Source organism: Myotis nattereri, assembly GCF_964212035.1.
Source record: "Myotis nattereri genome assembly, chromosome: 14".
NCBI lineage: Eukaryota > Metazoa > Chordata > Mammalia > Chiroptera > Vespertilionidae > Myotis > Myotis nattereri.
The window spans coordinates 35636709-35654822 of record NC_138089.1 but is presented as its reverse complement, the minus strand read 5'-3'; the positions used below and the strand labels follow the sequence as shown (position 1 = coordinate 35654822).

At 42.2% G+C, this 18114-nt stretch overlaps 1 protein-coding gene across 1 annotated transcript in view; it reads left to right on the top strand.

Moving 5' to 3' along the window:
• Positions 1 to 18114, top strand: part of TMEM108 (transmembrane protein 108) — a 299567-nt gene that overhangs the window by 164368 nt on the left and 117085 nt on the right. Inside the window, exon 3 of the mRNA XM_081106361.1 lies at positions 12552 to 12633. Within this exon, the coding sequence (XP_080962487.1) occupies positions 12594 to 12633 (40 nt within the window). The 5' untranslated portion in view covers positions 12552 to 12593. The remainder of the gene's footprint in view (positions 1 to 12551; positions 12634 to 18114) is intronic.

Sequence of the window (18114 nt, the reverse complement as noted above, 5' to 3'; positions counted from 1 at the left end):
CCTCAGGATCCTCCATATATCCTTCCCTTCCCCAGAAGATGAAAACATTGGCCCAACCTTGTTTGAGATGCTGGAGAGCCAGTCACATTATATCCAAAATTGCATTGGTTAGGGGTTTTAAAGAGGCCAATGGTAGATCTGTTGTTTAATGTACTCATCCTCAAACTCCTGCCTCACTGTATTCATTCGGCACCATGGCACCTTTCTACCTTTACCCTTTTCTTCTCAAAATCCTTCTTAACCTTGAGCATTTAGCTGAGATTCTATCTCCTTCAAAAACCTTGCACTACTACTATCCAGGAAACAAAATTTTTTCTTCCTCTGCTCAATGTCATTTCATGCTCAAAACAGCCTGGCCTGTATGCCTCAGTGGTTGAGTATTAACCTATGAACCAGGAGGTCACAGTTTGATTCCAGTCAGGGCACATGCCTGTGTTGCCCAGTAGGGGGTTTGCATGAGGCAGCCTATCAGTGATTCTCTCTCATTGATGTTTCTATCTCTCCTTCTCCCTTCCTCTCTAAAATCCATAAAAAAAAATATTTTTAACAAAACAACCTTGCAGTATAAATGTGATGCCTGTTATACAGATAGGGTACTTGACTCAAGAAGGGTAATATATTCTCTGATTTGTTATAATTTTCTATAATGTAATATAATAATGTGTCTAATACAGCTGGTAAGGACAAAACTGGCTAATGAGTGGTTTTTGACATGATGTTCTCTCCCTCTGCTGAACTGCAAACTCCTTGAGGGTAAGGATCATGTCCCATTTGCTTATATTTCCTGCCCCTGCGACTGACACTCAATTTTTTCCAAAGAAATAAATGTCCAGGCTCCCTGCTCCTTGTGCTCCATCTCCCTGCCCTGCTTCTCTCTGTGCTTTTGGCTGTGGTCCGCAATGGGAAAAGGGACCCCTTCTCTTGGGCCTCGCCCCCTGCTACCACTGAGAATTTGCTCGCTGTGCTCCCCTCTAATGCAGTCTTCAGGACAAGGAACATCACTCTACCTTGGGAATGAGTGATTTAGAGGTTGAGTGATTTAGTGGTTCCCAGTCTGCATGTGGCTTCCACGCCCTCTTCACTTCACTGAACCTCAGCCTCCTCCCTCTCAGTCAGTGTCTGCTTGATCTTGGACATTCCTCTGAAGCAAGTGCAGGGGCAAGTGAGAGATCTACCAAAGAGAAATTGGGTAAAAGATCACAAAGAGCCCATGTTACATGAGAGACTACGGATCTAAATATTTAAGAAATTTCAAATCACTCATTTTCTGTTTAGAATATAACTTGCAAATGTGGTTTCATTTATCATCCCACTTCCTCTGTCTCTCTTAAAACTGCCAGTTTCAGGAATGAGAACCAGAGGGACTGGCTTCACTGAGACTCTTGTTCTCTCTTAGACCGGGGCAAGGATCCCCTGGGAGTGTCCCCCGGTCCCTCAGGAAGTCTGTTCTAGTATGTTCCTCCAGGGTTCTAATGTGCACTCAGAGTTAAGAACTGCTAGATTAGGTTCTTGGTTTCCATCCTGGTTTATCATGAGAGCCATCTTGGGCGCCTTTTGAAAATGCCCCATCTAAGAATGTGAGTATTAGGATTCCTAAGAACAAGACCTAGAAGTCTATTTTAAAAATAGATTCTGACCATCAGCTGGTTTGGGGAACACCAATCTTGGTACTTCTGGATATTTCTTCTAATCCTTCCAGTTATCAGAGCAAGGTAGAATGAGTTAAATGAGTCATTTAAGGTCCTCACAGTTGAGGTCAAATGGCTTTCATCTATATTCTGCACCTATTTCATATTGACCTACCCTACACTTGCCCACATATTTTTTTATTTCATTGTCATTTTTATTCAAGCTGTACATTCAACAGATTTTACCTGTCCCATGGAATCGCTGGACATAAATTACATTCATGATTTGAAAGATTAAATCGGAACCACAGATTAAATCTGTCTTCACACAGCTCAGGAATGATCTAAACCCTTATGTGGATTGGAAGGGAAAGGGAAAAAAAGAGTCTGAGGTCAAAATATAAAATTTAGCACTGACTTTGATATTGTGAATAACTTCACATACTGAAATACGTTGCATGTTAAAAGCACGCATGTGGGTTCATATGTTATTTCTACATGTAAAACATTCGATAAGAGTTTTGCCTACATCCAATGGCCTTGCCTCCCCTTCCATTGTAAAAACTTGGCACATTTTTTCAGAAGAGATGTGTGCTGCCCAAAGGAAATATACATATTTTTAGGTCCCCAAATTCAATTTCTGAGGACGTTTTTCAGGCACTGCAAAAGAAAAGAAAAATGAGTTTGCTGTGGACAAGAAATAATCTTTTTCATAAGCAGTGCAGTCAAAATGATAGAACATGCTCCTTTAGTATTTGGCATTGCTACAGTATCATTTCATTCCCTGACCTCAATGCTCTGTCTTTAATAGCAAAACCATAAAAGGGGAAGTGTGGTATGTATTCTTCATCTTGCACTAGAACCTTTCTGTCTCCTGAAATGAGATAAATTGTCTTAATACACCGTTATGCCAGAACAAGGAGGTCTGTATCGTTCTGATAAGCCTCAAGCTCCCCATCTAGTTTTACCCCTTTGCTAACTTCAGTGACTGTGGACAGCATGACACCCTCCCCCAACAAATGCAAATAAACTCCAGCCGGTCCGGAGGAATAATGAGGCAATTACTTCTCAGTCCTCCAAGCACAATCCACATGACAGTCATACTTCAGAGATATTGTGGATTCCATTCCAGACCACCGCAATGAAGTGAGTATCCCAGTAAAGTGAATCATAATCTTCTTGCTGCGGAGGGGGCCGGGGGGGGGGGGGGGTGCGGGGTCTTGTCTTCCATTGTAAAATACATTTGTGAAGCACAGTAAAGCAAAGCGCAATAAGATGAGATCTGCTTATAATTGATTCCCCTTTGTAGGCTTCTCCTTTGCATGAGATGGACAATTTTTGCCCTTTTGTTTGGAATTCAGTATATCAGTGGATTTGACAACCTAACCTCCAATATTTCATTTTTCAGAGAAGTAAATATTAAGGGGAAGAGAGGAAAGGCATTCTACTGAGGGCTCAGTTGGTTGAGTGTGGACCTATGAACCAGGAGGTCACTGTTTGATTCCTAGACAGGACACATGCCTGGGTTGCGGGCTTGATCTCCAGGAGGGGGCATGCAGGAGGCAGCTGATCAATGATTCTTTCTCATCATTGATGTTCCTATCTCTTCCTCTCCCTTTTGTAAATCAATTTAAAAAATAATTAATTAATTAATTAATTTAAAAAACAGGGATGGGTAACATCTGGCCCGCGGGCCATATAAGGCTCACAAAATCATTTGGTCTGGCCCTGCCCAGGCATTAGGGATGAGTTAATTAAATGTTTGACCAAATATAGCAGACTGATTTTTAAGTTGATAATTTTGTATGGCCCGCAAATCATGTTATAAAGGTTCCCCACCCCTGTTTTAAAAGTTTACTGAGTGAGAGCCTGGAGCCTAGGCTGCTGGAGGACTGGCCGAAGGAAGCCCGGGTAGAGGGTGGATCTGACCTGCTTCCTCCATCAGTGTTTCTCTCCATAGACGGACACTCTACTCAATTTGAAGAAAAGTGCTCATGCAGGTACTGCACCAGGAAAGCCTTATACACCAGAAATTGTGCAGCCCTATTTCTTTCTTTTTTTTTTTTCTTCAGCCCTATTTCTTTTGGCTTGTAGTCTTGGCCTACATGAACTCATTACTAGTATTTTAAAATAGAAAGATTCTATGTTTGGCTTCTCTGGAAAATTTAGAGAAAATATTTTTGAGAGGAGTTTCAGTTTCTTTAAGAAAAACAAAACAAACCAATACCCATGTTGCTGCTGACAGTTGGCTGGAGTTAAAAAAAAAAAAAAAAACACCACTGTTTCCTTATTCTTTCTTGTTCACCATCATCCCAGGACTCCCAGACCTGACACAGTGGCAGTCACTGTAATTGTGTTCACACTGTTGATCACCAGTTCAAAGGAAAGTGAAATATATCTTGCACAAAAGTGAGAAAATTTGGAAGATAGGCTAGAAGAGCCATAAGTTTCAAGAAAAAATGAGAGAGAACATCTATTTCTGTATGGAACTAAAGGATATTCCTTTGTTTAAAAGGCAACACACCTGTATCAAAAGAATTTGACTAAACACTCCATTACAACCCAAACCCAGCCCTGTGTGCATGTGCATCTGTTTGTAACTTAGGGTATAAGTGAGCCTGAGAAACCTTCACATTTGCCTTCGTGAAGTGAACCAGCACTCCCGACGCTCCAGCCCTGGAAGGACCTGCTGAATATCAGTGTGTTCCTTCTGTTCTCCCAGTTCTCTTTATCCACAAATGACCAAAAACAGCATATTTGTACACCATTAGCTCAGGAGAAAGGGAGAGACGCATACAATGTGCCAGGCACACAGTAGGTACTTTATTTAATTCTCTCAGCAATTCTGTGATTTAGGTAGGTATCAGCTCCATTTATAAATGAGAAACTTGAGACTCAGAGAAGTTAACTAACTCACCTAAGGTCACATAGCAAAGCTACTTAGTGGCAAACCTACCTGATTCTTTCCCCTACAGCATGATGCTCCTGCTACTTACTAAAATGCTCTCCCTGAATTACCACTTAACACGATGACCTTAGCTTGCATTGTGGGTTGATAAGGAACAGCTATGTAATAAGAATATTCTGTTTATACTCTATAAAACTGTTATTAAGGATGCTAATGCTTATCAAAAGATGATCTGTCTAATGATCTTTTCTCAGATTTAGGGGCAGAAAAGTTTTATTTTTCTAACAAAATTTTTAAAAAATGTACTTCTGTGTATGCAGCCAGAAAAAAAAAAATGATGCTAGCTATTCTTTTTGCCTTTATTTTCAGGAAGCTCTAAGGGAAATGTATTGTCCCATTGCATCTGACAGTAAAATTAATCCTCCCTTTCCTCCACATAACTTTGAGTCTCTTTCTGATGTCATTAAGGTACTTTGACATGTTAATAATTCCATTGTACAGGGTGCATCTAGGAGTAAGCTTACTCAGATCCTTTTTAAGGAAGATAAAGGTATCCTATATAATAAAAGGTAATATGCAAATTGACCAAACGGCAGAACAACTGGAATGCCTGCGACCTCTTGCCCCAGCAGGCCCACCCCTGATGGCCCCCATCGGGCAGGCCAGCTGGACCCCTACAGTGCACGAATTTGTGTACCAGGCCTCTAGTAAATTACAAATAAGAACCTTAAAGTTCAATTTATACCCCTAAGTTTAATTTCTAAATCTGATTTAAATATGTCATCATCTTGCCTTCTGCTATTGGGAAAGAGTTGCTGACTCGTACTGAGCACTTTCTCTGTTGCATGCATTGTCTCAGGCTTGCAACAAGTATATCTAGTGCTCTTCTACTCTTTTTACAAATAAGGAATCCGCAGATCAGAGAAGTCAAGCAACAAGGTCTTGCAGTTTGATCTTGAGCAAAGACCTTGACTTCTTGGTATCTCTATCCGCACCTGTAAAATGGAGGCATATGCTCCTTTCCACACTTTTGCAGGCCTGTGATATTGGTGGATATGTCAATTCTCCTGCTCCTCTCCCCCCTCATTTTCTTGGTGGGCAACTCTAAGGTATATTGGCCATCAGGTTAATCAGATCTTCCTTTGTCCTAGGGATATGATAGCCATTGTTCTGTTTTGTTCAAGCTCTACTGTTGGCCTGGATTGTTAGTCATATTTTTGTCAACTGATCAATACATAACCTTGTTTTATATGTTTCTGTTTAAAGATACATTATTTAATATATATTGTTGATTCAGTAACTTTGAACTCCAGGCCAACAGCATTATACCATGCCTGAACAAAGGTTATCTAAGACATACATTTTGGCTAAGGCCCATCACTGTCTTCTGACACTTATGAACACTAAACAGCTTTTTAGCACTGTGCTTGGGGGCCATTTCAAAAAGCACAAAAATACTGAAAACATGGCACTAAAGAGCCTGGAGAAAGGATACTTGTTCACAGTATAAAATCTGAAACAAAAAGATAACATTGCCTTGTTTGACCTCAACTGGGAACATGGCACGTTGGACAACTCAAATTTTTCTCCACTCTGCATATGCCTGCAAATGATTGCGAAAGCACCAGGAGTATTGATTTGAAGGTTACAGAAAATTAGGGATAGTAACTCTTTGCTTGTTATTTGGTGAACATTTTTCTAGTTTTTTTATTTGTATTTTTACTTAATTGTATTTTTTACTTCTGTAACATTTTATGTAATAGAGTTTATCATTTTTCTTATTGCTTCAAACTTTGATTCCAAGTTAGTTAGCAAAGCTTCTCTATTCCCAAGAAACAGAGAATTTACCCATATGTTTTTCTTTACTGTTTTTTCATTTAAATGTCTGGCCCATTTGGAACTTATGTTGGTGCCTGGTATTTGTAATGAGCACAATTATCTTTTTTTCACATTACTCTGCCATTCTCTCAACAACGTGTAAAGGTTTATCTTTTGCCCACTGATTTGATATGCTGCCTTTATCATAGCCTAAATTTCCATATGAAATTGGGTCTATTCATGTGTCAGCATCCAATTGTTTTAATTATAGAGGTTTTAGAGTATGTTATGTCTGGTAGGGCTGGCCGCTCTTTCCTCCCCTCACTCCACCTTGTTGTGAGTTCTTTTTGGCTTTGTTTTCCAGGATTTTCCTAGCTATTCTTTCATACTTTTTCTCTATAAACTTGTCATTTCAAGTCAATTTGTATATCAAATATCAGAGCTTTTCTTTTGGCTTTCTACTGCTTTTTCCTTGCTAAGTGGACGTTTTTAATTGGAACATTTTCAGTGGTCTACAAAAGATAAATTTTCTCCTGAGCCAGTGGAATGGATATAATGTCCCACTTAAGCCAATGGGAGAGGCAGCCTTCTATTAGGCTTGCTCTCTTTAGGGAGGGAAGGGTTCAGGTTACTTGCACCCCCTTGTTTCTCCTGAGCTAATAATCAGCGAGTTCCCCACCTGTGCTACTGTCTTTGTGTGTTTAGTCAGATGTTTTCATCATCTTCCTCTTTCTTTTTGCTTTTATTCAGCCACTGTAAAACTCGGTATTTTCTTAAGATTTTATTCCAGAAATTAGTTGTCATCCTCTAAGCTCCTAAATTATTCCCTGAGGCACTCGATACAATTAATGTTTTCTACTACATAGTTAAAAAGAGGCTTTTGATGGGATCTCATTGTGGCTCTCATCCGTCCAAGGCAGCACAATTGACCCAAGAGAATCAGCCGAGAAACCATCATTATAACAGTAAGTGAGTTCAGTTAGGTCATAAAATTAATATATAAAAACTCAGTCATTTTCATGTAGAGGCAATTAGGAAATATAATGGAACACAAATACCATTACAGAGGCAAAATGAATAAATATAAAATGCCTAGGAATTAACTCAACAAGACCATAGAGCTTACATGAAGAAAAAACACTGCAAAACTCCACAGAAAGGCCTAAATCAACATAGCTTTGAATGTATCCAAGGCCATGTGGTGCTTATAGTTGGGCTAGCCCTATGTAACCCAGATGATCTCAAGTGTCCCAGATATATGGGATCTGTCTTCTCTTATTATGTGAATAAAATGGCGCTAGGCCACACCTTGTAGAAAGTCAAACAGTTTCTTGAAAATCTCTAAGAACTTCCATAGGTGATTAAGGCACATATGTTTTCCTTGATCAATACAAACTAAACTATTTCTCTGCTCTCCTGTTACTTGATCATTAATTTATTCATTTATTTAATCACCGTATGTTTATGAGTACTTAACATGTCCTAAGCCCTCCTTAGATGTCTACTAACCACTGCTTGGGCTCCAGTGGCTTCTACCTCTGTTCCTGGTAACTCTTGTCTTGGGCCATGGTATCTTTTCTTTCATGCCCAGCTGAGCACCACCAATACAGGGCTATTTTGTATAAGACTTTTGCTGATGTTTTAAGGGTGCTAGTGGTAAATAAGCATTGTGGGGGAGAAGGAAGACAGATAGAGTACATAAATACAAAAAGCATAAAAAAGATGCAATGAAAAATTAACTATTATATATCTTAAAGTTTGTGGGTCATTTCCTGTGGAGAATTTCTCACTTTATTCTTTATTCTTAGCTCCCACCTGCTGCTGTTTTCTAGAATTGCCTTTTTTTCTGTCTCTTAACATCTTTTATCATCTCAGCCTCTCTGATTTCTGAATCACTTAACCCCTCCTTCATAGCCCTTGGGAACTCAAACCTCCTGTTATTTTATAATGGAGAGGAGCTTAACTATCTCTTTCTCTCCTCTTACTCATCCAGATGACACCAGGGGCTCAGGGAACTTCGATTTTCCTAAGCAAAGAAGTCATTGAACTATACCACTCCCTCCCCTCCAAAATAATAGCACTTCTCACCTCTGAGAATTCTTATCTCTGGAGCAACAGTCTAAAATATCATTTCTTTTTCTCTTCACCACACTCCAATTTTGAAGAGATCAGCTCTCAAAGTAATAAAGCAAGTAGAAGATAATTCCAACTACAATCGCAATGATTACTTTTCTGGAATGTAATAAAATGATTTGGAAATTAATTTGGGGATAAATAAGCTCAAAGAACTAGGAAAATCTTAAAAAGAAGAGTAAAAATGAAGGACTAATTCTATCAAGAGTAATTTAAACACTTAGGGTGGAAGAATGAGCAAACAAAGAAGTAAAACCTGATACAAAGTCCAGAAACAGATCTAAAAGAAGTAAAAACAACTCCAAAAGAAAGTACAGGCAACTATTTATGTAATCCTGGACTAAAACTTTCTAACCATAGTAGTGTGAGTGAGTGTGCATGTGCATGTGTGTGTGTGATTCTTAAAATAAATAAATAAGGAAAAAATAGCATGCTTTATAACATGAATGAACTTTGAAAACATTATGCTAAGTGAAAGAGCCAGACACAAAAGACCATGTATTGCATGATTCAATTTATATGAAATGTACAGAATAGGCAAATCCATAGTAGATTAGTGGTTGCCAGGGATTGAGGCAGGAGATGCCTGCTAATGAACATGGGAGTTTCTTTTTAGAGTGATAATTTTCTGGAATTAGGGACTGGTAATAGTTGCTCAACTTTTGAGTACACTGACAAATAGTGAATTGTATACTTTAAAGGAGAAACAATATCTCAATTCAAGATCTTGAAGATAAATCAGTTCTACTTGGGATACCATAAACAAAAAATTCCAGCATGCCAGTAGAGAATGGTTAAAGACTGTGTTAAAGAAAAAAGTATTTAATGACACTGTTAAAGTTGTAAGGCAGACTTTATTCTGGATCATTGAAATAGGCTTAGGGACCACTGCAATGGGATTTTACTGTGGGGATGAGAGATTCAGCTCAAACCCTAATACATGTGGGCAAGTGAGAATTTAGGAAGGAATAGGGGTCAGGATCATTGGATAGAAAATACTAAGATAAAACATCAAGGCGTTCTGGCTAACCTGACCTGTCAGAATTCTTGCTGAAGACAAGCCAGGATGATCATCCCCTGTGGGTAGTGGAGGATGAGGGACCAGATCATATATTGAGGGTGATTAGATATTGATGGGGCGGGGGGGGGGGGGCAATTAAACTGACTTAGCAGGGTTCTTGCTAAAACTAGGTTTGACAAGAAAGTGCATGGAAGGGACTATTAAGGAGGTTCAGGAGGAGCCTGACTAAAGCATCTTTGTCAAATGTGAATTAAAATAATTTTTAAAGACAAATGACTAATCCTATCTAATAAAAGAGAAACATGATAATTAGTGTATGACCGCTACCCTTCCCATTGGCTAATCAGGGCGATATGCAAATTAACTGCCAGCCAAGATGGCGGCCGGCAGCCAGGCAGCTTGAAACTAACATGAGGCTTGCTTGCTTCAGTGACGGAGGAAACCAACATTCCCCGCCTGCCTTGCCGGCCTCTCAGCCTGCAGTTTGAAACATTGTAACAAATATAGAAGCTAAACAAAACCCCAGAAACCTGCTTTCAGCGAGCCGGGATCTCAGAGCTAGAGTTATACGTTGTTTCGATTATAGAATCCAAACAAACCAGATACCTGCTTTCAGTAGCAGAGGCCTCAGAGCTGGAGCCAGAGCTAAAGCTGGCCCAGAATAAAAAAAAAAAAAAAAAAAGACAGCTTGGGAGCTTCAGTCACTCACCAGCCTGAAAACAGCCCTCAGCCCCTCACCCAGACTGGCCAGGCACCCCAGTGGGGACCCCCACCCTGAAGGGTGTGTGACCAGCTGCAAACAGCCATCATCCCCTCATCCAGGCTGGCCAGGCACCCCAGTGGGGACCCCCACCCTGAAGGGTGAGTGACCAGCTGCAAACAGCCATCATCCCCTCACCCAGGCTGGCCAGGCACCCCAGTGGGGACCCCCACCCTGATCCAGGACACCCTTCAGGGCAAACCAGCCAGCCCCACCCATGCACCAGGCCTCTATCCTATATAGTAAAAGGGTAATATGCCTCCCAGCACCGGGATCAGCGGAGCCGTGAGGCCTCCCAGCACCAGGATCAGCAGAGCCAAGACGTCTCCCGGCACCGGGATCAGTGTGACAGGGGGCAGCGCCCAAACCCCCTGACCGCCCTGCGGCTCTGTGTGTGACAGGGGGCAGGGCCACAACCTCCCTATCCGCCCTGCTCTGTTTGTGACAGGGGAAGGCGCCCCAACCTCCTGATCAGCCCTGCTCTGTGCCTGATATGGGGGAGCTCCCCAACCCCCTGATTGGCCCTGCTCTGTGCGTGACAGGGGGTGGTGCCACAACCTCCCCATCGACCCTGCCTTGAGTGTGACAGGGGGTGGTGCCCCAACCCCCCAATCGGCCCTACCCTGAGCGTGACTGAGGGTGGCATCACAACCTCCCAATCCGCCCTGCTCTGTGCATGACCGGGGGCGGCGCCCCAACTCCCCAATCGGCCCTGCTCTGAGTCCGACCAGGGGCTGCACCTAGGGATTGGGCCTGCCCTCTGCCACCCGGGAGCAGGCCTAAGCCAGCAGGTCATTATCTCCCGAGGGGTCCCAGACTGCGAGAGGGCACAGGCCGGGCTGAGGGACCCCCCCCCCTTCCCTCCCGAGTGCACAAATTTTTGTGCACCGGGCCTCTAGTTCTATATAATAAAAGGCTAATATGCAAATCGACCAAACAGCGGAATGACCAGGCACTATGATGCTCACTGACCACCAGGGGGCAGACACTCAATGCAGGAACTGCCCCCTGATGGTCAGTGCACTCCCACATGGGGAGCACCGCTCAGCCAGAAGCCAGACTCATGGCTGGCGAGTGCAGCAGCGGTGGTGGGAGCCTCTTCCACCTCCGCGGTAGCACTAAGGATGTTCGACTGACAGCTTCCTGGACTGCAGGCTGGGCTGAGGAACACCCCCCCACCCCCGTGCATGAATTTCATCACTGGGTCTCTAGTAAATGCATAAAATGCAAAGTAAAGTAAAGTGATGGAACATTTCCCTGTTTCCTTGGCAAAGATGGAAAGAAGTTATAAATTTTTCTTATTGGGTAGGTTGTAGTCTAATGGATATCCTGATACTGGTATTGATGAAGGTCAATTTGACAACATATTTCAAAAGCTGTAAGTTGTGTCCTTGTGATTTCATTTCTAGGAATTTACTTAAAGTAATGCTGTGTGCCATTTAAAATAAAGCAGTAAAGTAATAGTTACAACACAGAGAGAGAAATTTAGAATGTATAATATGTAAATGAAACTGACCAATAGAAGGGCACAGGAAAGGCTGGAGAGATAGGTCATTTGTATGTTCTTGTATCTTCTTACCTATATTTTCTGTTTAGCTACATTTTCCAAATGTTCTGTATTAGAGGTATCTTTTATAACAAAATAACAGAAAAGTTATTTAATATATAATTTCAACCCAAAGATTTTTGGGTTGTTTGTTTGGTGAGCACCATAGTGGAAATGAGATTAGAAATTTCTTGTTTCTCCTAGCCTGTGTGGCTCAATGGTTGAGCACCAACCTATAAACAAGGAGGTCACCGTTCAATTTCAGGGCAGGACACATGCCCAGGTTGCAGTTGCATGCTCAATCCCTAGTAAGGGGTGTGCAGGAAGCAGCCAATCACTAATTCTCTCAACATTGATGTTTCTATCGCTTTCTACCTCTCACTTCCTCTCTAAAATCAATAACAATATTTTTTTTATTTTTTTCTCTTGTTTCAGGAGATTCAGGGGAAATTAATTGGAAGCCTCGAAAGTTCCAAAGTCTGATTCTTACTCTCTAGTTACCCATGTAATTTTCCTTCAGTGGTGTGCATAGTTTTAGGATTTGACCAATTGGCTAACTGGGAGTTTTATAACATACACTGTTGTCAATTAAACTATGGTGTATGCAGTCCAAGAATGTTTCCTCTTCAGAGGCAGGTGTTTTACTGGTGGCCTTTACAACTAGGATCATGTGAAGTGGAGTTCTTTCTGATTATTGACTTGATATCACAGTTTTCTTCTCCCAATTTCCCAGACAGAATCATGAATAAACTGGAGGACAAGAAGGACCAGATGATACCATGAAGAGAAGTTTACAGGCCCTCTATTGCCAACTGTTAAGTAAGTTGATGTCGCCTTTCTTCTTTCCTAGAATATAAAAATGTTATCGTTTGTCCAGTGCCAGAAACTTACACACATTCTGGAGGAAGACCAGGGTTTGGTCAATGAGAGAGGACAGTAAATTTTCCCTCTTCTTCATCTAAGTTACTCTGTTGCCTTGGGTATCCATTGTAATGTAGACTCTGTCACAGTAATTCTAAATTAACATGTTCAGCATAGTTAATTCAAGAGTGCGTGTCAAAAACACTATTGCTCTTGTTTTTGTGGCAGAATAAAGGGTGTTCCAGTGTGACTCTCTGTAAGTTTCCCATGGAGAAGGAATGGTAGGCTGTGTTTTATGGACTTTGTTACTTGGCACCCGTTACCATTCAGTATCTGCACCGCCTTTGGCTTGGAATGTTTTGCATAGTTATACATGTTCTTAAATAATGAGTGTTGAAAATGTAATTTAAGTTTGGTGACAGAGTGAAAAGTATTCAATTATGACTTTCTGCATGTTTCTCACGTGTTTTGTGGGTTGTGCTGCAAAGTGCCAGGTGCTACTTAATGCCTGTATAGCCTTTGAGATAGGAATTGTTAACGAATGAATATAAAAACCAATACCGGTTGGTGGGTTTGATGTTCAGACTGACCCACTCCGGGTCAAACAAAAGCCATTGAGTTGGGAAAATCTGGAATTCATTGTGTTTGTCTGGTTCTTGCCGAGGTAGAGGGCCTATCTCTCTTAGGCTGAGTGGCTCCTTAACTTTTGCCAACAAAATAGCATGAAAAGAAATTGAGATGCAAATCATCAGTCAGCCCTTAGAATTTAGCAATTCAGGTTATGTTGCACCCCAGTTCAAAGCACTTTATCTACAGACAGCATTCTGGATGGTATTTTAGTCAACTCATTTCTGCTGCTGAATTATAATCCCTGAAACACAGATCACGTCAACCCGTTTCAGCCTGGTGGAATGTCGCCAAGAGTTATAGGGACTCTTAAGTCCTTTCTTCATGTATTCCATAGGACTGTGGGTTTATTGTTGCTTCTTTTTATTTTTAATGATAAGCTTTCTTGTTAAAGAAAAGGCTTTACAGATTGAAGAAGCAATGTCATCAAGGAATGATTAATTCTGCCTTGCCGGGAGAGGGGACATCTGAAGGGTAAATAAGATCACTCACACACACACACACACACACACACACACACACATACCCTCACCCTCAAGAAGGAGAGATAGCCTTTGCAGGCAGAAGAACCAGGAAATGAAAAAGAGTATAGACAATTTGGGAGGCAGCAAAATATTTTTCACCTATGCTGATTATATGCCCCAAAGTTTTCATAATATTATAAGGTCCAATATTGTTTGAAAGGCATCAGGTGAATATTCCGTGGTTCAGAGTCAAGTCTTATGCTATCACAAGGCCCTTTCAAAGTGGAGCATATGCAAAACCTGAAGGGGTTTCCTCAAAGATTATCTGGATCGCTGCATAAACCTACTCTGCCTTAACACTTTCCTTGTAAACTCGCCTGGCAATGCAAGCAGCCCAGAGTAGGCAGCTTCCTACTGGTTAGGAGGAAGGTAGATAGTGGCCTTCGATAAACTGCTCTGATTACTAGGTAGCTGGTTGTGGGCTAGAGCCCAGCTTTGTACAGAGCTGGGAGGGTGGAGCACTCAGGCACTAGATTCAATTAGTCTGACTTCAGAGCATGATTTTCACAAGTTCATTGAGATGAAGTACTGTTATTGTAGCATTTTTTTTCTCATGAGAGGAATTGGATATTTAGAAAAATATCTGCCATGCATGCATACACATACACACATAATAGCTCATATATATCATTGGTCAGCCAATTAGTAAGTTATGCCTAGATTAACAGTGTCCACAAACAAAATGTTTCTCAGTGTCTAAAATAGACTTGAGAACGACAGAACCAACATAAATTTAATAGTGACTTAATATAACTCAGCAAATTGATAATTTTGAATGGGGCAGGGGGGAGACCTGATAAAGAGAGTGTTCTGATTATATTTTGTTGCATAACAAACGACCTCACAACTTTGTAGCTTAAAGCATTAACAGTCATTTATTTTGCTCACGAATGTGCAATTTGGGCAGGGGTTGGCATAGACTCCAGTGTCTGGGATCTGGGCTGGCATAACCCCAGCAGCTGGAGGCTGGAACAGCTGGGGCTGGCCCAACATTTATTGTTCCCTGAGGCCTTTTCACATGACACAGTGGGGCTTCCTCACAGCATAGTGGCCTCAGGGTGTACAGACTTCCTACATGGCGGCTCACGGCTGTGAGGCCAGGGCAACGCCTGCAAGGCTCCTTATGAATTAGGCTTCGGAATCCCAAGACAGTGCTTCAGCCACATCGTGTTGGCCAAGGAAGTCACTAAGACCAACCCTGGTTCAAGGGGTGAGGGATTGGACTCCACCTGTCAACGGGAACATTAGTAAGAATTTGTAGTCATCGTTAGTTTACTGTAGAAAGTGTCTGTTAAAAACAAACAAGCAATTACTTACTAGTGGACATGAGCCAGTTCATGAGTCATAATCGCCAGAGAATCTGCGCCCTCTTGAGTACCTGCTGTGTTCACAGACATCTGCTGATCAGTTTCGCTGCATCCTCTCATTTATTTTAAAGGTACCTGTTTTAAGATGAAGAAGTGTTACCAATGAGTAGGTTAAGGACTGGTCCATGGTGACCCAGTAGTGAGTGATGGAGCTGAAATTCACACATAGGTCTCTCTAACCTCCTTGTTCATGCCTGTCTTTTCTTCCTGCCTGGCACCTCTATCACACCCCAAAAACCAGCAGTGTGGCCCCTTTGCTGTCCCGGTGGCTAGGCAGGGGGGCTTCTAAGCCGTGATTGGTAAAGTGTGCATCGTATTCGTTATGTCAGATGATGCTAAGAAAAAAAACACCCAGGCTCTCTAGGTCAGTGCGTCACAATCAGCAGTCGTTGGGGCTTATGTGGCCCTGATAGGGGCTGAGGGATGCAATCTTTGGCAGGCAGGGCCACTGAGGTTTTAATAGTTTACTTTTATTACAACTGACTATCTCTGCCTTTGTTTTATTTCCTGGGCTCCATTCCACAGTGCAGTACTAACTGTTTCATCCTGCCAGCTTTAGCCCTTTGGGAAGGGTTAGCACATTTTACCTCATACCTTAGAACAACAACAAGCTTGAGGATGAGGGTAGTGATGAGGACATTCATGGTTATGTAAGTATTAGTGGATATAAGACACATAAACAAAGGCTCTTTATGGTCCTCAGTAATTTTTTAGAGTATAGAGGGGTCATGAGACCAAAATGTTTGAGAACCACTGACCTAAAGATAAAGCCTAAGTTCCTTAGGTTAAGCATTCATGACTGGTCAGTCGTCTGGTTCCAAACTACTTTCATGCCTCATCTCTCACCACTTCTCTCCTTTATGCCCCTATCCCCTAAACACACCCCACTTTACCCAGGGGATGCCCACAGTGTGTTCAGCCACCACAACATTTCATCCCCAGCAAAATATTTAGCTCTGGGTCTGCATGTCCACCACCCCCTGCAAATCCATCGCTCCTGTGCTACTAACAACGCTGCTCCGGAGACAATAAAGGAACTTTCCGCTCCATTTAGTAGCAGAGAGCAGCTCGTCCGCCTGCAGTTCTCTCTGGGAACCACCAATGGCTATACTAATGGTAATGACACATTGGTCTTCTGTCGGATAATGGAAATGGAGGCATGTACTTGTTTTCCTGTCTTCTAGCTGCTTGGGTTTAGGGACTCCATTTCATTCATTCCCCCATCTCTAGCCTAATCTAGACTTTGAACTATAGTGGAATTCAATATATGTTTAGTGTAATTACCATATTTCATCAAATCTACAATTTCATTCATTGTAAGATACACTGTTATTTATGAACCACTGAAAAAGAAAAAAAAATGCTGCTTGAACTAGAAAACTATCACATACCATCAATTACATCTTACAATGTGGAAACATATATATGGGTAAAATAGAGAATTACTAGGATGGATTATGGCTGACTGGGTTACATAGTCCCTGAGCTCCTGCCACGAAATTCTGCTTTAGGGCCAAGTTTCAGCAAACCCATCTGTATTCCCAGGAAGGCCCCGTGTTGTAATATCTGAGTAGCTGGGCTGTCACTAACTGAAGTGGGCTCATGTAGTCTGTCGTCACAGTTGGTTTCTCCCAGTAAGTGAGGGGAAATTCTCTCTGAGGTTAAGGAGGAAGAGTTGTTATAAATCGTAACTGACATAGTAGTTAGGTCTAAACAAATTGTTGACCTCAGAAATGTAGGTTCTTGCCCTCGCTGGTTTGGCTCAGTGGGTAGAGCATTGGTCCACGGACAGTCAAGGGCACGTACCTCGGTGCCAGTCAGGGTGCTTTGCAGGAGGCAACCAGTTGATGTGTGTGTCTCTCCCCCTCTCTTCCACTCCCTCTGAATATCAATGGAGAAGACATCCTCTGGTGAGGATTAACAAAACAAAACAAAAAGAAATGTATGTTCTTTTAGATGTTACAGGCAATCATAAAGATGTCGCCTCGTGTATGTATATGAAATGAGGGATCTTCACCTCCTCCTCTGCCATGAAGGTGTCTTCCCTTCCCTTGTACACTGCCGGGTCCTAACCTCCATGGAGGAGACGGTGTGGCAGCCACGGTTAAGGGCTTGGATTCTGGATTGAGATTGCTTGGGTTCATATCCTGGCTGACTACTAATTCTTTCCAAATGATGTTCACCCTTTTCCATACAAAGCATGCCAATTGAGGGGGCCTTCCTGCCAAGCAGCTGTTGGACCGCCTGTCCACCACCCCCTGCAAATCCATCGCTCCTGTGCTACTAACAACGCTGCTCCGGAGACAATAAAGGAGCTTTCTGCTCCATTTAGTAGCAGAGAGCAGTTCGTCTGCCTGCAGTTCTCTCTGGGAACCACCAATGGCTATACTAATGGTAATGACACGTTCGTCTTCTGTCGGATAACAGAAATGGAGGCATCCATTTCATCGACAGTGCAATTTAGTTTTTTAGACTGGATTACACTGATTGGCTTTCATCAGTGTTTCTCAAACCTGCCTGTACACTAGAATCCCCTGGGAGCTTTTAGCAAATCCCCTTGCCTGGCCAGACCCCAACCCAGATCAGTTAAATCAGAATCTTGGGGGGACGTGGGGCGTGTGGGGCCTGGGCATCAGATGATTCTAATGTGCAACCAGTGTTGAGAATCACTGGCTTCGAGCAGTGGTTTAAAGCTTCATCATCCCACAGAATCACCTGGAAGGCTTGTTTAAATACAGATTGCTGGGCCCTGCCCCAGAGATTCCAATTCAGTAGATATGGGATGGGGACAATTATTTGCCTTTCTGAGTTTCCAGTGATGCTGAGGCTTTAGTCCAGGACCACACTTTGAGAATCACTGTCTTGGACTTATGAGGGCTACTCTGGGTCAGGAGATGCTCTCAGCATCCCTGTATCACTTG